Source organism: Apium graveolens, chromosome 11 (genome assembly GCF_009905375.1).
Source record: "Apium graveolens cultivar Ventura chromosome 11, ASM990537v1, whole genome shotgun sequence".
NCBI classification, from domain to species: domain Eukaryota; kingdom Viridiplantae; phylum Streptophyta; class Magnoliopsida; order Apiales; family Apiaceae; genus Apium; species Apium graveolens.
Genome location: NC_133657.1, coordinates 162,382,475 through 162,407,228, shown reverse-complemented (window position 1 = coordinate 162,407,228; position 24,754 = coordinate 162,382,475). Strand labels below are relative to the sequence as shown.

The following is a 24,754-nucleotide window of genomic DNA, read 5'->3' as shown; positions in this document are numbered from 1 at the left end:
GCGTGAGGTCCTAATGCGGCCAGGGTGATGACCAGCGAGGAATTCATCCATCTACAGTAGAAAAGGTTACTTATTGGTATCTTTGCCTGATCAGCAAGATATCGGGTTTATGCCAAAATTCTTTTCTTTCCAAATTCATTGGATATGGCAACTCTGTTCATACTTTACATGACAGAGGTTTTCAGGAAATGTGTGAGATATATATGGATATATATATATATCGGAACTTAATGAAGTATCTCGTAACTTCATTTCATTCAATAATATTTCAAAGATTGAATCTATTCAAGTCTTAACTTATGGTCTCATCTATGGGATGACCTTTTGAAACCTATAATACTTTGAATAGTGGTAGTTCAAGTAGTTTTTATAAAATGGTATAAGTATAGTGAAGTAATTGGTAACTTCATCTTCCTTTAAGCTTATATCCAGTAAGTAATTACCTTACACTTGATAAAGGTTTCCAGTAAGTTATCCATTTAGATACTTCATTATTATTTACACTATATATTATCTTGCGAGCTGTAATGCTCACTCTTGCTTCATTTCTTCATCACACAACAATAGTTAGGAAAGATGGCCAGACTCAAGCAGACCCAGCGCAAGCGCGTGGGAAGCGTCCCGCGTCTTCTCGTTGATGTTGTAGCTGCTATAGCTGCAGAGGTAGATCTATTGGTAGATCAGGCATTCTACTTTTGGGAACCAATTATGTGTAATTATAACTTGTGGCAGATAATGGCAATTAACTGTAAACTTATCAAGTAATCATTCTGGGTTGTAATAACTTTTGAATTATGGATTCAAGGACTTGTACTTATTTCAATTTCATCTCTGAGACTATAACGGGTTCATCCACATACAATACAAGAAATGTTACCGCGCTCCCACTAACCTTCTTGTAGACACATGGTTCATCTATGTTTTTGATAAAACCAAACTCTTTGATTGTCTCAACAAAATGGATGTTCCATCTATGAGAAGCTTGCCTTAAACCATATATGGTTCGCAGCAGCTTACACACTAGGTGTTCATTTCCCTTGGAAAGAAAACCCTCTGGTTGTGTCATATATACTTCCTCCTCAAGTTCCCCATTGAGGAAGGCCATTTTCACGTCCATTTGCCAGATCTCATAGTCGTAGTAAGCAGCAATCGCAAGCAAAATCCGAATTGATTTTAACAGGGCTACAGGCGAAAAAGTTTCATCAAAGTCAATCCCTTGCCTTTGTTTGAATCCTTTTGCCACGAGCCTGGCCTTATAGGTCTCCACCTGACCATCTACTCCAATCTTTCTTTTGTATACCCACTTGCACCCAATAGGCCTAAAACCTTCAGGCGCCTCAACCAGAGTCCATACTTGGTTGGTATATATAGATTCCATTTTGGATTTCATGGCACTATGCCATTTCTCTGAGTCAACACTACTCATAGCCTCATTATAGGTCACAGGATTATCATCATCAATGATTGACAACTCATTGTCATTCTCAATGATAAGGCCATAATACCTCTCAGGTTGGCGAGACACTCTCTCTGTCCTACGAATGGACTGTTCCACAGAAGGTTGTTCAGTCTGAATAGGTGTTTTCACTTGATCCGTAGTAGTTTGTGCTTCTTGAACTTCATCAAGTTCAATTTTGCTCCCACTGTTTCCTTCAAGGATAAACTCCTTTTCCAAGAAGGTAGCATGTCTGGAGACAAACACCCGATGATCGGTGTAAAATTAACACCCCAAAGTCTCTTTAGGATATCCCACAAAATTATATTTTACGGATCGAGATTCCAGCTTATCTGGGTCAACTTTCTTGACATAAGCTGGACATCCCCAAATCTTAACGTGTTTAAGACTCGGTTTCCTTACTTTCCATATCTCATATGGAGCTTGAGGAACATATTTGGAAGGCACCTTATTCAGTAAATATGTTGAGGTTTCCAATGCATAACCCCATAGAAATACTGGAAGATTCGCATAGCTCATCATGGACCGAACCATGTCTAACAAAGTTCGATTTCTCCTTTCAGATACCCCATTTAACTGTGGAGTATATGGAGGAATCCACTGGGAGACTATTGTGGCGCCCTCCAAACCCGGGTCAGAAGTTTGGGGTCCACACACACACTTTATTTATAACCTGCTGATAACAATGATAAAGATAACAATAATATGTAGTGAACTTATTTACCAACTACACGGATCGCAACAGGTTAAAGTATGCACACAAGCCACACATCTACTTATATTACATACCGTTCAAATCCCAACTATTCCAAACTCAAAACTGAGTATTAAACATTATTACAAACTTTTACAGACTTAAATTATCCCAAAAGAAGCCTACTAGCTCAGCTCGATCAACCTGAACCCCTAGCTCTCGCGCTGGATTGGGGATTCGCGGTACCAACAGGTTCCTTCTTAACTGGAAAAGAACAGAAACAATATCGCACAAATGAGCTAACTAGCTCAGCAAGTCACAATGACAAAACTGAGAGTAATGATCATCAAGTGAACATTATTATGATATCAAGTGAACAATGGATTAAGATTTAAAATTGGATATTATATTTTCATGTTAAAAACCAAGGTTAGGCTGCTGATCAGTCACGCACTAACCCCGAGCAAAGCACACAGCACTGCTCTAACTACTGGATCCAAGGCACACATTGGCCTAACTTGACCATTATATGGTCTGACCACGAATCTGGTCCACAATATTATAAAAACAATCCAATTCTAACATAATAACAGAATAAGCAATAACAATCAATGACCAGAATCATTAATAACAATGAGTGTTTAACAATGAAAGAGTTTCAATCCTTGTAAGGATTAATAAGGTAATTTCAAAGGTTGGATGCTGGGTAATGAAAGAATTGGATAACAAAGGAATCAATGTTTCAGGGTTTCAAGGATTTGGTCTTTCAAAGCATAAAATACAAAGATTTGATTGTGTAAGCAATCTGGTTCAGTGTTTAATATTTAGTTTGTATGTATTTGTGGAGTAGGATCGTATACTTGAGGTTCGTGTTTGGGAATACAACAATCAATGGTACAGAAAGAATCAGGTTACGGCTCAAGATCAATAACTGGAATCAAGGTTTAGGGTACAGTGCTTCAAAGCACTCGCAATATCAACAAGACTATCAAGTACTACAATATCTCGAGAAAGTTCAGAACACTTGCCTGGTATTAGCTTACTACACTGCACTCGCTTCAAATCACAATCGTCTTATTCCTCAACTACCTGTTTCCCTTTCCTACGCCTTGCCTCTTCTGCTCACATATCATAAACATCTATCAATAATCAACTCATAGAGTTCTATTCAACACATACTTCTATCTACCCTTCGTTTTACCCAAATCCGATTAATGGATTGAAAGTTATGCAATAATCAAGTAAACACCGAATATATAGACCGACAGTCAATCAACAAGTCACATATAGCACATAATACATCACGTAATCAACGATATATTATTTATAAAGAAGTCTCGGGTCATAAATAGGGTTTCTGATATTTAAAATGATTTTTAAAACATTTTTCGAAATTAAAACGGGTCGTTGGATCAATTTCGGGTTAATAAACAGGGTTCGGTAGGCCAATTCTGGCTCCGAAACAATTTTATACTAATTATCGAGCTTTGGAAATAATTTAGAATAATATTTTAAAGCTCGAAACTATTTTTCGGAATTTTTAAATCATTTTTAAATAATTAAATCTAATTAAATAATTAACTAAAATCAATTAATAATTAATTAAATCAATTAATCAATTAATTTTCGAATTAATTGACCAATTAATTAATTAAAATTAACTGAAATTAATTAACTAATTAATTCAGATTTATTTTTGAATTAAAAATAATTTTCTGAATTAAAATACTAATTTTTAGAATTTTCAGAAATTAAAAATGAATTTTTTTTATAATAAAAATAAATAGCAAATATGATTTTTAAACATTTTATAAACAGGAATCCTATTTTTGAAAACTTTACAAACTACAGAGACTAAACTTCACCATTACAGGGACTAAACTGCAATTTTGCAGTTCCAGTCGCCGTAAAATCGGGGGTGGCCGGAGAACTCACCTCCGGCATCCTCCCACCACCATCACCTCCAGAATTAAACTACACAACACCAGGAACCTATATCTGCAATCAAAATTCATCAATAACCCCAGACTTGGCCGGAATTTGATCAAGAACCGGCGGGTTCGGCGTAAACTTCAAAACACAACTCCCTTCTCTACAGACCTCGTTGATTCATGAAACTTGTACGACTAGATTGCAAATTTCACAGAGAATACAATACACTATACCACAACATCAATCTATTTCAGAATAAGAAACCCCCAAATTTCAATTAAGAACATTCATACGGGTTATAAACCCTAATTTTAAAATTCGAAAATCAAACTCAAATTTGAACATGTTATTGAACTCCAAATCAGACGTATAATATATCAAAATCATCAGGAAAACAAGCTCTACAACATGCAATCATCAAATCATACAAACAATCATCCGAACAAAATTTCATATTTTTAATAAATTTAATTCGAAAATAAATAAATTTCCAGAAAATAAACCTTTGATTCTGCAGTGAAACAAAGCTCAGAATCTGATAGAACACTTCAAATCCTTCGTTTTGGTTACTCAAGCTTTGAAAACAGAGATCGGTAACGCCTTCGTTTTGCTGTTTGATTCTTAGAACAGTTTATGTAATTAGGGTTTTTCTCTGAAAATTATAGAATTAACTATCTGCAAATGATTTTGATACGAAATAAAATACGGTAGAAGGCTATTTATATTTATGGAAAATTAGTATCCCGTTGGATCAAAACGGTACATTTATTTATAAAAACTAATCCAAACGGTATCGGTTTTCGGGATAATTATCCAATATCAGTACAATTTGTACTGCGGTCTTGGTCTCAGCGCCTGGTTACTCGTATTACGAAGTGATAATTGGGATAGTTTAATAAAAAGCTCCCGTTTATCGAAAATACGGGTTTTATTGAGTTACCGAAACGAATATTGTATCGAAAATGTTGCGCCGGGACCCGCGCAAAACAAACCGTACGCCGGATTGAAAAAGTCAAAACATGGAATATGCTCGGAATATGACAATTAGGTTAGGAAGGAGTTCTCGAAAGAGTTTCTAGTTCCAAAAATGTAACAACGGGTGACGTCGGTTGGTTCCCGTTTTTATAAAATAGATTTTAATTACCCGGAAAAAGATTTTAGAAATTTCATATGATTCTTATAAATCCATAAATCAACATCAAAATAATTAGGAAGATATGACAATTATCTATATTTTATTTTGGACATATAAAAATTAAAATACTCAATTAATATTATTTTTGAATATCCAAGTACAGATAACATTTAACAATTAACTCACAGAATAGATACTGATCACACATAATAATTATTTAATAGCAAAAACAATCACACGATATATCCCGAATATTATAACTATACCATTTTCTTTGAGATAATCTAGAAACTCTCCATTCAAGTATTCACCACCTCGATCTGATCGAAGAGTTATAATACTGTGTTTGGTTTATTTCTCCACTTCATGTTTATATTCTTTGAACTTTTCAAAGGCTTCAGACTTGTGTTTCATCAAATACACATATCCGAATCTTGATCTATCATCTATGAAAGTAATGAAGTACGAAAATCCACCCATGGCTTGCGTAGACATTGGTCCACATACATCTGTGTGTACCAATCCTAGCAAATCTACAGCCCTCTCTCCACGTCCACTAAATGGAGATTTGGTCATTTTACCCAATAGACAAGACTCGCATGTAGGATATGATTCAAAATCAAAGGGGTCAAGTAACCCTTCCTTATGCAATGTCCGCAGTCTATTTTCACTTATATGACCTAGCTTACAGTGCCATAAATAGGTCATATTTTCATCATCTCGTTTTCTTTTATTAATTTGTTCAATCTGAAGTAAATCATGCTCTACATCACATACATACAGACCATTATTTAAAATACCACGTCCATAAAGAACATTATCTCTAAGGATAGAACATTCATTATTCTTAATAATAAATGAAAAACCATCCAAATCCAACATAGGAATAGAAACAATATTCCTCACAATAGAGGGAACGTAATAACAATTATTCAAAATAATAGTCTTGCCCGTAAGCATATGTAAACTAAATGATCCTACAGATATGGCCGCAACCCTTGCTCCATTGCCCATACGTAGAATCACCTCATCTTTTTCAAGAGTCCTACTTCCCTTTAGTCCTTGCAACGAATTGCAAATATGAGAACCACAGGCGGTATCTAATACCCAAGTAGAAATTTGACCTAGTGACATATTAACTTCAATCATGAACATGCCTGAATCAGAAGCGGTAGTCTTACTACCCTTCTTCTTCTTCAATTCTGCAAGGTAAACCTTGCAGTTCCTCTTCCAGTGCCCCAACTTGTTACAGTAAAAACAAACAGCTAAATTAGGACCAGTCAACTTGTGAGCATCTAGTATGCTCTGGAGTGATAGTGCAGAAGACATGACGAATATAGTAAATCTGTAAATGATAAACACATAACAACACTTAGCAAATATTCAATTTCATTTCAAAATACTATATGAATAGGGTCTTTATTCATAAGTGTCTCCCACTAGTTTATCTAATTTATTCAACCCCCTAAGTGAAAATTAAGCATTCATAAAGCTAGTGGGAATAGGGATCCTACATTCCATCACACAACCTCGGCTGTAGTACGAAACGTCATGTGATATTCAATAGGCAGACAACTTTTGTCAATTACATCTTATGTTATCTCTAGTATAACTATAGCCTCTTGAATAATTGAGTCACGGCTGTGGCACGACAAACTCAATATTCTAAGTCAAGTCTAACCCAACATTTCATAAAATTTAATCAGTCTGCAACGGCCCACGGCTGTAGCACGTAACGACCTTTAGATTCTAATTCAATGTACACATCTCTATGTAATAGACAAGTATTTCTTATTTCGAAATCAAAGCCCTCGGCTGTAACACGAAACGACAATGATTTAAAAATAAGAACCACTTTCTACCATGTTGGAAGGCTATGACCGACACAAGCCCGTTGTGTCATTGGCCAATTACTACTTGATATTATTTAATTTTAAAGGGATTATATTAAGTTACAATCATAATCATATTATAAAGAGATTCTTCCTTTTAAATTAAATATTTCAAATCAATAATCAATAATCAGATGATTCCCAGATCGGGTGGAGCATTGTCAAGAGGCGTAACTTAATAACCCTTTCTTACAGATAGAAATTTGTTGTTGACAGAATCATCCTTTCTCTCAATATTGAAAATTCATATTCAATTACGTGTTTCATAAACACAAGAATCTCATGATCGTATTCATAATATTTATATTAAGGTCATGAAACAATTTCACTATACTAGATTGTCTAACAAATGCCTTATGTTAATTAAGTTCACCTAAATCTATCATCGCATGATAAACTAAGCATATATCATATATATAAGTATGAATAAACGTTAAGGTAGGCATGTTACATCATGTAGCATATTGGTCTAAGCATTATACATCTCTATGTATTACATGAGGCATTTAAAAGCAATTAAAACAGTCAAAAACAGCTTTAAAACACTACTGTAAGCTATAAAAAGTTCGAAACTATTTCAGAAAATATCATATAATATACCGTTAGATGTGTCTCGAAAAGACGAATCCAACGGCACCAAAAACGCCTCATTCTGATAAAGCACGCGCCCGCACGCGCCGAAAGAAGCAAATCCACGCGCCCCCACGCGCACACGCGCTGTCAGGCGCGTGTGTGACTGTCCTTCACGGGCCCCCACGCGCGCCGCCACCAGGGTCTATCACCAAATGGGAGGATCTTGCTCAAAAGTTTTTAACTAAATTCTCTCCTATGGCGAAGACTGCTGCAATCAGAAACATACTTACTCAATTTGCTCAGCAATCTGAAGAATCTTTATGTGAGGCTTGGGATCATTATAAGGAGATTCTTAGGAAGTGTCGTCATCATGGGATGCCTGACTGGATGATCATTAAATGTTTCTATAATGGTTTGGGTGCTACTTCTAGACCCATGATTGATTCAGCATCAGGAGGAGCTTTGTGGGCTAAAAGCTATGATGAAACTTATGAATTGATTGAACTGATGGCTGCTAATGAATACCAGAATCCTACTCAGAGACTATCTCAGGGCAAGGTAGCAGGAATTCTGGAGTTAGATGCAGCTACTGTTATAGCTACTCAACTTAAGGCTTTGACGATGAAGGTGGATTCTCTGTCTAATTATGGAGTTAATCATATCACTAGTGTTTGTGAGCTTTATGCTGGTGCCCATGAGACTAATCAGTGTGCCATTTCTAGTAAATCAGCTCAGTTCGTGAGCAACTTTCAGAGGTCGCAGCAACCTGTACCAGCCACCTATCATCCCAACAACCGCAATCATCCTAACTTTATCTAGAGCAACACTCAGAATGTGGTTCAGCAGCCTTATCAATAGTATCCAGAAAAGCAATACAACCCCCTTGGGTTTCAGCAACCGCAATATGCACCAAAGCAACAACTCCAGCTGCAACATTTTAATGAAAAATCTGAATTGGAAGAGTTGAGGCTCATGTGCAAGAGCCAAGCGGTATCTATCAAGACCTTGGAAAATCAAATTGGACAAATTGCCAATGCCTTGCTTAATCGTCAACCTGGTACACTCCCTAGTGATACTGAAGTACCAGGAAAGAGGGAAGCTAAGGAGCAGGTAAAGGCAATTACATTAAGGTCTGGGAAGGTTACGAATCCCGAACACTCTCAAGTTTCGGATGAAGAAGCTGTAGCTGAAGAAGAAGTGCAGAAGGAAGATGAAGTGGAACCAAGGAAGACTACTTTTGAACACACTCCTCCTGAGGGTAATACAGGGGAGAAGCAGATCTATCTTCCACCTCCCTTTCCTAAGAGGTTACAGAAGAAAAAGTTGGATAAGAAGTTTTAGAAGTTTCTGGAGGTGTTCAAGAAACTTCACATCAACATACCTTTCACTGAAGCTTTTGAACAGATTCCTAGTTATGCGAAGTTTATGAAAGGTATACTTTCTCGGAAGGTGAAGCTTGATGACTTAGAGAAAGTTGCTCTCATGGAGAAGTACAGTGTTGTGCTGCAACAGAAGTTGCCTCTGAAGCTTAAAGATCCTGTAAGCTTCCCTATTCCTTGCACCATTGGAAAAGTATCATTTGACAAATGCTTATGTGACTTGGGAGCTAGCATTAATCTGATGCCTTTATCAATCTTTAAGAAGCTGGACTTACCTGATCCAAAGCCTACTTATATGACCTTACAGTTGGTCGACCGTTCTATTACATATCCATGAGACATTGTTGAGGATGTCTTGGTCAAGGTGGATAAACTCATCTTTCCTGCTGATTTTGTAATTCTTGATTTTGAGGAGGATAAGAAGATTCTCATAATCTTGGGAAGACCTTTCTTGGCTACTGGCCGAACCTTGATAGATGTGTAGAAGGGTGAGCTCACCATGCGAGTGTTGGATCAGGATGTAACTTTTAATGTGTTTAATGCCATGAAATTCCCTACGAAAAATGAGGAGTGCTTAAAGGTGGAGTTGATCGATTCTGTGGTTACTTCAGATCTTGATCAATTGCTAAGGTCTGATGCCTTAGAGAAGGCCTTGTTGGGGAATTCAGATAGTGAAGATGATGAAGGTGATGAGCAGTTGCAATATTTGAATGCTTATCCCCGGAAGCAGAAGATGGATATGCCGTTTGAATCTCTTGGAATGGAGGAGCTGGACAAATCTCCAAAGTGCCTTAAGCCATCCATTGAAGAAGCTCCTACACTTGAGCTTAAACCATTGCCTGAATATTTAAGGTATGCTTTTTAGGTGATGCATCTACCTTGCCTGTGATTATTGCATCTGACCTTTCAGGTAGTGATGAGGAAAACCTCTTAAGAATTCTGAGAGAGTTCAAATCAAAAATTGGATGGACGATAACAAATATTAAGGGGATATTTCATGTGGTCTACTATGCTAGTAAGACCCTCAATGGTGCTCAATTAAATTATACTACTACTGAGAAAGAACTTTTGGCCATTACCTACGATTTTGAGAAGTTTCGATCTTATTTGCTTGGGACGAAGGTGACAGTTTTCACTAATCACGCTGCAATTCGACATCTCGTCTCGAAGAAGGACTCGAAGCCTAGATTGATTAGATGGGTTCTTTTACTTCAAGAGTTTGAATTAGAGATCAATGATAAAAAAGGTACTGAAAATCAAGTCGATGATCATCTCTCTCATTTGGAAGATTCAAGTGCAACTTCACAGGATAAGATATTGATAAATGAGTCTTTTCCCGATGAGCAGCTGTTTGGAGTGTAAGAGGAAGAACCGTGGTTTGCAGACATTGAGAACTACCCTGTGAGTAATATCATACCTCCAGACTTGTCGTACGCTGAAAGGAAGAAGTTTTTTCATGAGGTGAAGTGGTACATGTGGGATGAAACATATCTGTTTAGGCAAGGAGCTGAACAAATCATCATGAGATGTATTCCATACAGCGAACTGTCATTCGACTGTTTATGGAGGCTACTATGGTGGAGAGAAGACAGCAGCTCATGTCCTTCAAGCGGGATTCTTCTGGCCTACATTGTTTAAGGATGCGCATCACTTTGTTTTGAAGTATGATTGATGCCAGCATGTGGGTAATATTTCCAAGAGGGATGAGATGCCTCTTACTGTGCTTCTCGAGGTTGAAGTCTTCGATGTTTGGGGAATCGACTTAATGGGGTCGTTTGTCTCATCTTGCAATAATCAGTATATCTTGCTGGCAGTCGATTATGTGTCGAAATGGGTTGAAGTCAAGGCTTTGCCGACAAATAATGTAAAGGTAGTGCTTAATTTTCTTTATAGCAGATATTCACAAGATTTGGGACTCCAAGAGTCATAATCAGTGACGAGGAATCGCATTTTTGCAATCGTAAGTTCACTGTCATGATGCAAAGGTATAATGTGAATCATCGCATTGCTACAGCCTACCATCCTCAGACTAATGGTCAAGCTGAGGTGTCTAATTGGGAGATCAAGCATATTCTAGAGAAAGTTGTGTGTCCATTAAGGAAAAATTGGTCTTTGAAGCTTAATGAAGCTGTTTGGGCATATAGAATAGCATACAAGACTCCGTTGGAAATGTCGCCCTTTCAGTTGGTTTATGGTAAGGGGTGTCATTTGCATGTGGAGCTCGAGCATAAAGCGTATTGGGTTTTGAAAAAGTTGAACCTTGATTTGGATGTAGTTGGTAAGAAAAGAATGATTCAATTGAATGAACTCGACGAATTTCGGCTTCAAGCGTATGAAAATAATAAAATGTACAAGGAGAAAGTCAAGAGGTGACACGATAAGGGTCAGGTGCTCAAGTTATTTATGTCGGGACAACAAGTTCTGTTATTTAACTCTCGTCTCCGTCTTTTTCCTAGAAAATTGAAATTGAGATGGTTCGGGCCTTTCATAATCAAAATCGTGTTTCCGCATGGAGTTGTGGAGATTTTTGAGAATGATCCAGGCCAAGAATTCAAGGTAAATGGTCAGAGGTTGAAGCACTACTATGGGGATACGGCAAACCGTGAGGTGGTTAGTGCCGTTTTATTGTCTACTTGATCTCGAGATTTTACGTCAAGCTAACGACGTAAACTAAGTGCTTCTTGGGAGGCAACCCAAGTTTGTTGTACATTAGTAGGTAGAGGAAGCAGAAAAAAAAGAGAAAAACACAAAAAAAATAGGAAAACAGAAAAAATCAGGACCAACTACAGTAGCACAACGCGCCCACGCTGTAGAGCGGGGCGGCCGCGCTGAAACTCCCGAAACTGTGCGCGCCCGTGCAGCCTAGTGGGGTGGACGCGCTGAAAAGTCAGAAGCACGGCGCGCCCGCGCCAAGGTAGCGCACGGACGCGCTGGGTCCCTGTGTTTGAAAAAAAATATAAGGCAGAAAAGAAGATAAATTCGGGAATTCTAATACAAAATCAATTCCCACCCGAATTTCACTCACCCACATCCCAAATTTTCCTCTCCACATCAAATCCATTAAACCCATTATTCCCATAATCAATTCCCACTCCTTTTCCATAACTAATTCTCTCTCAATCTCCTATATATACATACACTTATACACAAACTTCTCCATCACTTCTCAAAACTCTCAAACACACAATCTCTCTTACGAACTTCTATTCTCTCAAACCTATTCAATCTCAATGGCGCCAAAAAGACAATAAACTCGAGTAAGTAGTAGCACCACTGATTTTTTGAGTGCAGGTGGTGTGAGGCCTAGGTTTTCAACTCCCGAGGCTGAGGCGGAGTATGTAAGGCTGCATTCAAAGCCTATAGCCAAGGAGGGTGGTTTTCTGCCATCGGGGAAAGATGGTAAGTTGTTGGAGATGATCTTGGAGATGGGTTGGGTTGTTTTTTTGCGAGACACCCGCTGTTGTGCCCATGAGTGTGGTGCGTGAGTTTATGCTAATGCTAAGGCGGAGAAGAACGATTTCACCGTGGTGAGGGGGATGACGGTGGACTATAGTGCTGAGACTATTCGTAGTGTGATTGAGCAGCCCGAGAGGAAGGAGGTGCACGAGAATTGGAATGAGAAGACTCCAGAGGAGTTTAACTTGGATTTGATTGTTGCTACCCTGTGTGTGCCTGAGACTCATTGGAAGTTCAAGAAGGGCACGAATGAGTATGCCACATTTCCTTCTTCGTGCATGAACAAGTTTACACGTGCATGGAATTCTGTTATTTGTGCTAACATCATGCCATCTTCTCAGGTGCATGAGATTACTGTGGAGTGTGCGCGTTTATTGTGAGGTATTATGCAGGGAGACTATGTGGATCTTGGGATGGTTATCCATCGGGGTATTTTGAGGTTCTTGCGAGGGAGTATTACGGGTTCGATACCCTATGCGTCCATTGTGACGAAGTTATGTGTGGCAGTTGGTGTTCATTGGCCCGCACATGAGCAGCTGCAGCTCCCCAGTGCTCCGATTGATAGTTCGACGCTGTTGAATATGACAGAGTGGTATGGTGGGAAGCCCGATCCTAAGGGGCTTGGATATTCTTATGACCATCTGCCAGGTAGAAGGCCAGCGGATCAGACTTATACTGGTGGGACTTCGCAGGCTCGTCGAGCAGCTTGGAGAGCTCAGTTGGGAGATGAGGCTAGTCCTTTGGGATCGCAGCAGCAACAGGAGGAAGCACAGATCAGTGCTGGTTTGAGTACACCGTAGTATAGGCATTTAGCTAGGAGGATGGATGCGATGCATGACATCCATAGCAGGTTTGCACATGACCTCACCCAAGCATTGGGGACTGCATTCAGAACCATAGGAGTTGACATCCAGTGGCCAGTATTCGGTGAGGATTCCGTGTATCCGCCTCCAGACACTCTTGACACTCCACCCCTTGAGGGTGATGATCATGGTTCTGATTAGGTACGTCTGATCCCTTGCTATTACCTTCACTGAGGATAGTGAATATTTTAAGTTTGGGGGTAGTAGTTAAGGATTAATGTGTTTTGTGTGAGTCGCATATAGTTTGCATATTCATGCTAGTTTAGTTCATATAAATGCATATTGGCCATGTAGTAGTTTTTTTGTTTTTTTTATGATAGTTTGATCATACAGTGTCATGCATTTACATAATAACATGATCGCTTAGATGATTTTGCCGATTGATTTGTGATATTGATGCTAGTGTAGTAATGTCGTGTTTAGTATGTTAAGTCATATCGAGTTGATTTGCATGCTAGAGACAATTGTATTTCACTAAGTCTTATAGGTTTCTTGAGGGCTAGATCATGGTCATGGTTTATTTGTTTATCGAAGTTTAATCGCTTATTTATATTTAGAATTTAGGATATTCTCTTAATGATAAAATAACATGGATATTTAAAAATTAGAGAAAATTGGATTTCATTGCTAGTTGTTGTGGCTAGGTGTCAAATGGCTAGTAGCCGACTTATTTTATATGAGTAGTCTAGGGTTGAACGAGATGGAGCGAAACACACTCGTTCAGAAATTTGTGAAAAAAAACAGAAAAAAAATATGTGGTTATGCATAATTGATCACGATTGGGCTCTTTAATACTCGAGTTATTAAGTTCTTAGGGGACTTTGTGCCTAGTGACCTAAGGCTTTTTATAGTCTGGGATCCACTAACCTAACGTTCGCTACATGGGTATTATTGTATAAGTCTTTTGTGGACCTCACTCATTACACGATCAAATAAGCATATTTGTGTTATTTATGTGTTAACAATAAAAGCATGAATCCATGTAAAACTCCAATATAAGAATTGAAGTGCTATAAGTTATTTTGAGTCTAGCTTTTATTCAATTTATAACCTTGCAATTGCTTTGATGAGAAGTGAGTCATGATTATTGATCTAGTTATGATAGTATATCTGTAAGCATTTGCACACATGCACGTTTATGGCTTGTAAGTTGATTCATGGGGCTTGATTGATCTTATTGCAAAAACCGCATTTGTTGAGATGTTGCTTGTTGATTGGTTTAGTTATTCTATGGGGATCGTTGCATTCATATAGTTTGCATTCATGCATTTTTATTTCGTGTTCTTTGAGACTGTTTATGCTTGAGGACAAACATCGGTTCAAGTTTGGGGGTATGTTGAGTGGCATTTTTGACACTTTATAACGCTTTGTAAAGCTTTGAATTGATGTTTTGTACTCAAGTTGTTGGTGTTTTTAACGTGTTTTTGTAGAATTTTTGCATTTTAGGCATTTATCAGGAATACAGGCGAATTAGCACTGTTGGGATGCTAATTTGATGCTAGGATGATGTCCAGAATAAAAGCTCGTGAAAAGACCAGTTCAAATCAGCAAGAAAAGAAAGAAGTCAGAAATTTCTCCAGAGAGATGGCGCGCCCGCGCTGAAGTAGCGCGCGCCCGCGCCCAAAGAGTAGAATGTCAGCGCGCCCGCGCCAGGTTGGGAAAATAAAATCATGTTACTTCTGGAATTTTGATCCGTTCGACTTCTACTCTGCATGGGATGCTATATATACATAACTTATGTTCGTTTTTCATAACAAGATGTACCAGAGTTTAAGGAGAAGGCTTAAGAAGACCATAGAGCACAATTCAACCAAGGCGAAGAAGATCTAGTTTATACTTGGGATTCTTTATTTTAAGTTGTATCTTTGGATGCTAGTTTTCTTATTCGTCAACCTATACTCTTGTTTCATACTTGTTTGATTATTTATTCATTATAAAGACTATGTTTATTATACCATACTTTCATCGGAACCCACGTTGATGATGAGTCCGATTATGGGCTAATCGTTATCGTGGGGTTCTAACGGATTTATTTTTATGAATTTCTTTAGTTAAATCGTTTCGATGCCTCAGTGTGTGGTGATTGTCTGTTAACACAGTATTGGTTGTGCTTATTCATATTATGAGTGTTGCGAACTTATAAGATAACGTGTTAATCTTTAATGAAGCGAAAGTGAATTTAAGGGTTTAGAACTTGCCATGCTAGTATAAGTTCATGTATGTGATATGCATGATTCGTAGGTAATTTTAACCATCTTACTTGCCCTATGTAATCACGATAGATAACTTGTGCATTAAACCGTTATGTTGTCAAATTCTATATACATATAGGGTCTCAATATAATTTGTGTATATTCAGCTTCTATCTCTTTTGTGGATGTCTGGTAGTATGGTATTCGTACAACGAAAGTTGGCGTTTATCAGTTTCGTGTTAACTGATTAGTGTCATCACCATTACATGCTAAGGTTAAGAACGAAAAATCTATTGAATGAAGTATTTAATGAAGTTAGAATCCCATGTTGTGTCATATATTATTCAACTCTCTTTAATCTCCTAGTTTGTGTTCTTAGTATAATTCTTAGTTAATCTTTGTTATAAACAATCTCAAATTGTTATTCGTCTTAGCATTGGATAATAATAATACTAGTGTTGCATAGATACATTGATTGAAATTAACCTAAACCAGTCCATGTGAGAACGAACTAGAATTTATTCTATATTACTTGCGATCGCGTATACTTGCGTGAATATTAGCGCGTGTTCTAGCCTTAACAAATAAACAGAGAAGCAGAAGCAATATATATAATTTGTTTTTTTAACAATAAACAGAGTAAACCCAACTTATAAATACACATGCATCTATTAAAGTAACAAAACAAACACATGCATGTAAAATTATAGTGATCTCTTATCTAATCGACAAACCCAACTTCAAGATTAACAAAGCTCTAGAGACCGACCTGTGAACAAAACTCGATTAATATAAAAAAAATAAATTCGAAAGAAAAATAATTTTCTCACACTAATCGAGTAAACCAAACTTCTTTCAAGGCTATTCAGCACCAATCGAGCTCGACTTATGAATTAATCGAGTTTAATTCATATAAATAGGTTTGTACAAATAGGGGTTTTAGGTTTAGAGAGAGTGAGTAAGAAGAGAGAAAGTGAGCGATGAGATAGAAGAGCGACTGTGAGAGATGAGAGTGAATGAGAAGAGAGAAGAGAGAATGAGAGAGAGAAGGGGGGGAACATTTTTGGTCAAAGGGAGGAAAACTAAGAATTAAAATTTTGTTTAAGGGGGGGATGTTTTGGTGTATTAACGGGGGAAAGTAAGAAGCGGAGTTTTTTTTAAATGATAATAAACATCGGCTATTTAACATAGTGATGTCTTACAACCACTTTAACATCGGTTTTGAAATGTTCGATATTAAAATTACTTTTAACATCGGTGACATTTCTAACTGATGTTAAAGGGGTGATATCGTCGACACTATTTCTAGTAATGGAAAAAAAGAAATATTTATGAAATTTAAAATCTTGTTTCTAGAACTGCAACCTAAAAAGATCTTGGTTTAGTTTGGGATCGCATATGCCATATTTCAATTGTTGGTAACTGTTATTGTTCAACAAACTGTATTATTTTGAGATTTCATCGTGATGATCAAATCCTCTGACCCCGGATTTGGGGGCGTTACAGAATACTTCCACAATTAGTGCAACCAATCATGGCTCCTGCGTGAACAAGAACAAGCAAAATGTTTTTGATAACTACGCTTTCAACAATGACAGTTTGTTAACTCAAGGAGTTATCTCCATTCTTGATAGAGGATTTCTTGGACATATCTCCAAGGATTTCTTGAAAATTCCTATTGATCTAGATAAAGAGATATTTGAGGGGATATTTTCCAAAGATATCCTAGATGCAGCCGTTATGGGCACAGTCGGAAAACTACTTTCTATTGTCAAGACATGTTTCAAAAGCTCTTCCACTTTAGTGATCATAGAAAGGGCCCTTGCAGGTTGTTCCAATAGGTCCACATGCAGGATAATCGGTCAGCGGTTAAATGTCACGGAAGATGACATGGAGTTGATGGATATGGAACAAGTTCTTCTCGAAATGACCATGTATGATGAGGTAGAGTCAAACTGTGCATCATAATTCATAGAGAAACCATTTTTCTAATAGTATGTGGCTTGGAGGCCAAGACTTAGTCTTTCACCCCTTTTAAGATGTTATCTAATAGTTCTCTAGTATTTTGTACGTAGAAAATGTGGGTGGTTATTCTAATTAAGTAAAATATCTACATTGTAGGATTACCAACTATATTATGCAGAGGCTTGGTGTAAGACTTCTTGGCTGAGCATGAATCTGGGAACCTGAGTTGGATGAGAAGCCGCTCGGCGACTGGAATGGCGACTCTTAGTCGGCGACAGTTGTGCGCATAGTCGGGTTTGCTGGGATGACCGGGGTACTGGTTCTTCTGGGTCTGTTGTGACTACTGGCGACAGTCTTAGCAACAGCTAGTGTTTAAGTAGAAAACCACTTGGTGATGGTTATTTACGGTTTTGAGGAGTCCTAGCAGTTAGATGACAAGGGAAACTGGTAAATAATAGGGGCACAAGTGGTAGGCACTCAAGAGGGCAGTTACAAAGTATGGGGGACAGTTTTATAAACTGCTCGACAGTTATAAAACTGCCTTAGAGTTCAAATTCGTGGCTAAATTATTTATATGTTAGGCATTCAGTTGTAAACATATATTGGGTGATATCATATTACTTGTATTGGGTAGAATATAGGCAACAGTGTGGGAGACATTTGTGTTGGGGGAATTGTAATTTTTGGATCCTATGTATATATTATAGTAATAATATAAAGGTTGGCAGTCGCCGTATATCATGTGCACTTTCATATACATATTGTGGTAGATAGTGTACTTATCATATAGGCGTTAGTGAGGGAAGGCTGTTGTTCTTGTGGCGCTTGAGTGGACGACGACTGTGTGGGCGACGAGGCTGCTACACGACATGAGCACAAAAGCAGGCCGCGCGGGCGATTCGAAGAAAAAAAAATAGGCCTGTGACAATTGGTATCAGAGCTTGTTGCTCGATCTTTCTGAATTTTGTTGGGTTATTTCATCAAAAAGATCATGGAGAATCTGCTGTACAGTGGCGCCTACGGGGATGTTGCTCGGTTTGAGAAAGTTATGTGTAAATCGTTAGACGCTAACTTGCTGCCGTTGGTTCAGAAATGCCAAGTCATGAAGGAGGACCTTGATGAGATGAAGAGGACCATGCGAAATCAGATTGATGTGGTGGAGGACAGGTTTAATGACTTATCACTTCAGGTTGCTTCTCTTGCTGATAGATGGTTGGAGCAATTGCAGGAAATCATATTCGAAATGATGTTCCTTAGGCGGGATGTTGCTAAAATCTCGTTGGGTGATGGAGACCCTAAAACTGATGTTAGAGTTTCTATTTCTTAAAGTTCTATGGTGAATAGGGGAAAAAGGTGGTGCACGAGTTGTTCAAATTGAATCCAAGCATGATGGACAACCCAAGGTGTCAAAAATAATTATGTGTTTTGTTTGTGAGGGGCCTCATATGGCTAGGGTTTGTCCCCCATAGAAAGATGGTTCGTACTATGGTCGATGTTGAGAACGAAGTTGGATCTGGTTTTGAATAGGCGACGACAACTGTTGTTGGTCAAGATGGCGCCATTCATGGCATTGCACCAAAGACTATTGAGTGCTTCATCTGCGGGGGACCACACTTTATGGAAAAGTATCCAAAGGTTGGAAAGCAGGTTTCTTCATGGGCTGATTTATGTGAGGAGGAACATGTTGAAGAAAGAACAGGTTCCACAAGCGTGGTTAATGTTGTGCAGGTTATTGAAGATGCTCCAAGTGTGGAGGCATTGTTTGAAACAGAGTAAACATATGTTGGAGGCTAGCAAACAAGCCTAAGGAGTCTGCACAATTGGGCGACCAACGCCTAGGTTGGCTTAATTGTTTGGGGGAATAGGCGACAAGTTCTTGGATGATGGGTAACAAAGTCAGGCGGGGTAGGAGGCAAGCGAAAACACTGATTTGGTTTGTTTACATTGTTCAAGTTAATGGGGTGACTTCACAAAATGGGCAACGACATCATAACATTTACGGGGACCTAGCATTAAGGCGCTTGATTGGGTTGTTGATGGTGAAGGTAGAAATGAGGATGGTCATGCAGTTGAGCCAAAACTAAGTCAACGAGGACTTTGACGCAATTTCGAGCAACCTCATCTTCATCAATTTTAACCTTATTTTTGTAAATAAGTTTGAATATACGGATATTTTTGATAAATTTCCTATTAATTATATGTATACTGATGAAAAAAGGTTTAACTTATTATAAATTAAAATATTAAAAATATTGCATCAATTGATCATCCCTATCCATTCAAAAATATATTTTATCATACTAATCAGTTAAAATATTCTAATTCATTTAATAAATCTCCTTATTCAAAAATCTATTTTTATGGCTATTTATATTTAAAAACCTACTATAATAGAAAAAAAAATAGTACCATTATGCAGGATACATCTCCAGGCATATTAAAAATCTATTTATTGGATATATATGTATATATATATATTATTTTAATAGGAACATACATATAAATTCTGATTTAAACGCATATCAAAAATAAGTTAAAATAAAACATTGATTTATGTAATTTTATTGTAGCTAAAACTGCAACATGCACATTTATTCTGATTTCAACAAATTTAAAATTACACTAAATTGTAAAATATTAACATACAAACTAGCATCATCTTAAAGATGAGAACTACTTCTATTTGAAGATGAGGTAGAGAGGTACATTAAGAAAATGCATTCAACCAAACCGGCAACTTCCAGTACAAACAAGGATCAAAACTATTTTTATATTTAAGGCCACAATTCTCCCAACTCCCTTTGCATCATCCATCATGTATTAAAGCTGGGCCTGTATGCCGCTGAAATATCACAGATCCAGTTCCACTTTAAGCTGTTGATTGAAATGTTCAGATGAAATCTAAATGTTTGAGAAGTTGTAAAAGTAAGTGAAAACTGAAAAGACATATAGAAGAATTTATTTATTTTCTACTTGCAAGATACACTAGTTTAACTTATGCTGCAATCTGTGGAGTCCCCAGTACCACCACTACCATCTTCAGGAGAGGCATCACCGCCAGGAAAACCAAACAAGGCCTCAATGTCCTCCTCATCACTCTCAACATCAGCTCTGGTATATCTTCTTTCAATATAAGCCAATGCTTGTCTCCTGTGCAGCCGCAAAACATGCATGATTACGTCCGGGGAAAGTGCGACCCGTGAATTATTTTCCCGGCTTTGCCTATTGGACTCCAAAATCTGTTCATCAATAAACATGTTACAGAAAAAAGTGAGGACATAAATTCAGTTTTTCAATCCAACTTATTAAACCCATTACATGAGACAATCACAATAAAAAATAAGATGTCACCTCTTCGACATCATGAGGCAGAGGAGGAAATTCTTTTGGTGACGGAGCCCAAAGCTTTACAGTCTTTTCTATTCCACAGGTAGCAATAACAGGGATCTGGGGATGAGATTCCAGCTGATTTACTATGTGCCCATCACCTATCATCACACGCACAAGTTCAGCTCCTTTCTTCTTCCATATATATATACGACCACAGTCAGATCCACTCATAACATACTCATCATTGGAACCAAAGAAACTCACTCCTTTAATTGTTTGAGAGTTCCTATGACCCGAATACATCTCTGGTTTTTCATGCCTCTGCAAATCTTCATTTTCCACAGACGATGGACTAGGACCTAACCCCATATTCTTATTAAACAGATAAATAAGCTCATCACTGTAAGAAATTAAGAGTTCACTGGTGCTAGAGTAAGACAATGCCGTGATGTGAACCTTATGACTTTTAATCAGGTGAGCGGGACAAAATGTATCAACGGGTTTATCTACAGTGCTTGATGCATCCAGCTGGTATCTCCTGATGTCATATACACGCGCATATTCATCGGACCCACCAAGGGCAAAAAAGTTGGGATTTCTGGGATCGATGACAATGGCGTTCAACCTTATGATTCCCATTGATTGCTGGTCGTTATCCATCAAAGAGGAGCAACAGAAAAGCTTCGTTGCACATTTACTTCGCAAATCAAACTGCAAAAGATACAGGTACTCTATACTTAAGATGCATGTGGCAAAAGCCTAGACGACCAAAGTTCTCAAAATAACCTACATGTTGAACAAAACCATCCTCCGCACAGCTATAGAATGTGTGAGGGCTCCCTGGCTCCACTGCAAGATTGTGCACACGGCCTCGGTGCTGACTTATTCTTTTTGTTTCCACACAGCCATTCTCCAACACCTCACCAAGTCTGACCTGCAAAGCGGGAAGAACAGTTTGATAGGGAGTTATGAGGGGTAAATATTTCTACCTATGAGAAAGGAGGGTACCAAGAAAGCTTTTTAATCTTGCCTAATTATGCTGTATAATTTAGCTCTAGTAAGTTGAGCATTGTAAAACTCAGGAAACAGCACAACCACAACTTAAAATGTACAACCTTGTCTTAAGTATCAGGATCAAGCATAGCAGTATGAACATCAGTACGACAATTCTTACAGAATGGCCAAACATGGAGTACTTGCAGCAAACTATAGCGTTGTGATTGGTTGGCGGAAAGGAGGTAAACGGAAAGAAAGTGTGTAGAAAGTTAGGGGCAAAAGAAAATGCTCAGGGACATGAGTACAGGAGATAAGGTGCAAACAAAAACTGATGAATTTGTAATGGATATCAATGTGAGAAACAATGAGACTTAATTTGGTAACCTTGGAGTGTAATCAGTATGAGGATGAAAATTTTACATAATTGTGTACGATATACTCTGATCATTCTGAATCCACCATGTTCTATTTAGACAAACAAAATGCAAAGAAGAGTATATGCTTGCAGAAAAAATCCGAGTGTGCATGATAATTTCTTGTAAACATCATAACACATGAATAGAATTGTTTTGTGAAAATTACCTGGCCATCAGCCGCAGAAGTTACAATCTTCCTGTCCTCTGTAAATGGCATGATTTTGGTCTGGAATATGTTATCTCTGTGACCAGATGAATAAGAAAAAGATAAAGTTTTAGTTGCCCAATTCCAGAACTTAACTTGTCGGTCATCAGATCCCGACACAAGGTGTTCACCACTAAAATTGAATTGAATCGCATTTACACAGCCCTCATGACCTTCTAACTTCCCATAGAGACCTATTCGCTTAACAATGGCCTACACCAGCAAAACAGTAAGACATTAGCCCATTATGATGGTTCCCTGTTTCTGCTGCAGTACATGCAAAATTCTAGAATCAGTACTGTCCATAAACAAATTCAAGTACATTCTATTGGACTTTTAGTCACCGGTAATAACTTTGAACCATTCTTGTTACAGTAGATACAAATCTTTCCACAAAACACTTTACAATAGTTAATAAAAGACAGGTCTTTTAAAAATTTTGTAGCCCGTACATATTAGAGGTGCAAACGAGGCAAACTATTTGCAACAGTAAGAATGGTTTATTTAATTGTGGTCGCAACAGTATGTTAAAATTCGAATTCGATGACAATTATTTAATTGTGGTCGCAACAGTAAGAATAGTTTATCAAGCGGAGACCGAGTTCAAATGTATGAGATTAAACGACTTGTGATTGTAAGCGAGCTATTCTAGGTATTTTTTTATTTTACATCTTTACACGAGTAAGCCGAGGCAAGCTTCTCCTCTACTATAGGGTTCGATTTCAAGTTGAGTTAAATGTAACTTGATATCTAATTCAAGTTATCAGCCATTAGTTGAGCTTCAAATTTCAATAATGGATCTGGAAATATAAAAATTTACGGCTCTATTACACAATCAACTAATTGCATTACGAGTAAGCAAAAAAATAAAGTTACAACTTACACTGCTTCCCATGATTCATCAAAATGTTTGATCCATCCTACTAATCAAATCCACAATTCGAAAAAAAATAAAAAATAAAAAGCTCAACACATTATAAAAACATGAATATTACAATCAGAAACTTGGGTGGAGTAAAGTAGGAGGCTATAGCATATATATCCTACATTCCTAATAGACAAACATGGCTTAGGAACACAAACATACAATAATACAAAATATTCGAGAATCTAGTTCCAACGAGAAGCAAATAAAAATAAATTAAGCACTGGGAACCGATGAATTGTGTAGTTAAACGAGAGAGGTAACAGAATATAATGTCGAAACCAATGAGTTTAAAAGCTTAAGGACGCCCCCGTGAAATCAATCTTTATGTTGTTTAGAATATAAGCTCAACATAAGTATTGGTAAGCTAGCTTCAATCAATATATCACAAATAAAATATGGAGAAAGAGGGGGGGACCTGAGAAGAATAGATACGACGAGCGAAATTTGTAGGGCGAAGGAGACCAAGTTCCCGGCTACAATAATCATTAAATCCATGTTCACCGATTGTTTCCATGCTTATACAAAATTTCAAGTGAGAGCTCAATCAGATCAGTGGGGTGCTGCTATTTATTTTTATGTATGTGTGTGTGTATTTTAAGTAGCAGATGTATTCATACTTTTATACAAAGGGAACAGAATAGCGGATTCATTACTCCGTTGGGGAAAGCAAGACGTGGCACTACTTGGGAGACCCACAATCAAAACAAAGTGAGGTGTCCTATTTATTGTTTCTTTTTTTATCTTGCAGAGATATTATATTTTACTTTGTATGGAATGTAATTATAATTATAATAATAATAATAATAGATAAAAAAAATTATAAAATTAAAAATCTAATTTATCTTATTAAAGCCAACTAACCTAGCTTAGTCGGCTTTCCCAAACGGCCAGTGATTTAAATAATTTCTTTTAAAAATATAAAAACGTGACGGAAAGTTTTTTAAATTTAATAATCCAATAAATTTTTGAATTTGATAATCCAATAACAAGCTTCCGATAGGTTGGATCACGCTATTTTACCATACGAATATGTGTGGTGACATGAGATGAGTGGATTTATCAAAGGGTATCTTTACCAAAGCATTAACCAAACAGAAGATAGTTATTACTGTCTTCTAAATATAATGAAATTTAAATGTTCTTCGAAACCACGCACGTAGTAATTTTTCCCACATGATTAGAGATTTGGGGCCGATAAGATTTTCTGTTTTTCGATTTTACAAATTACAGGCGTTCACCCTGCCCCACCCAATTTTTAAAACTCGGGTAAAACTACAGTTACTGCGTAACGGCTTTCCAAAGCCATTTTCAGAAAGTGCAAATACAGTTACTTATCACAACA

At 37.5% G+C, this 24,754-nt stretch overlaps 1 protein-coding gene and 1 non-coding gene across 3 annotated transcripts; both read right to left on the bottom strand.

Moving 5' to 3' along the window:
• Positions 1–7,952: 7,952 nt before the first annotated feature.
• On the bottom strand, positions 7,953–8,059 carry LOC141699530 (small nucleolar RNA R71). Its single transcript, XR_012565983.1, has one exon. It is a non-coding gene; the product is annotated as a small nucleolar RNA R71 (small nucleolar RNA).
• Positions 8,060–20,108: 12,049 nt separating this feature from the next.
• LOC141697789 (uncharacterized) lies at positions 20,109–24,088 on the bottom strand. Of its 2 annotated transcripts, none has more exons than XM_074502335.1 (5): positions 23,368–24,088; positions 22,446–22,697; positions 21,658–21,801; positions 20,889–21,578; positions 20,109–20,776 (listed from the first exon to the last, which is right to left on the bottom strand). In XM_074502335.1, the coding sequence occupies exons 1-5, from the start codon at positions 23,377–23,379 to the stop codon at positions 20,528–20,530; spliced, it is 1,347 nt and encodes a 448-aa protein (XP_074358436.1). In that variant the 5' UTR covers positions 23,380–24,088; the 3' UTR covers positions 20,109–20,527. The 2 variants fall into 2 exon arrangements, with proteins under 2 accessions (XP_074358436.1, XP_074358435.1); XM_074502334.1 differs by having other exon boundaries at positions 23,828–24,087.
• Positions 24,089–24,754: the final 666 nt, after the last annotated feature.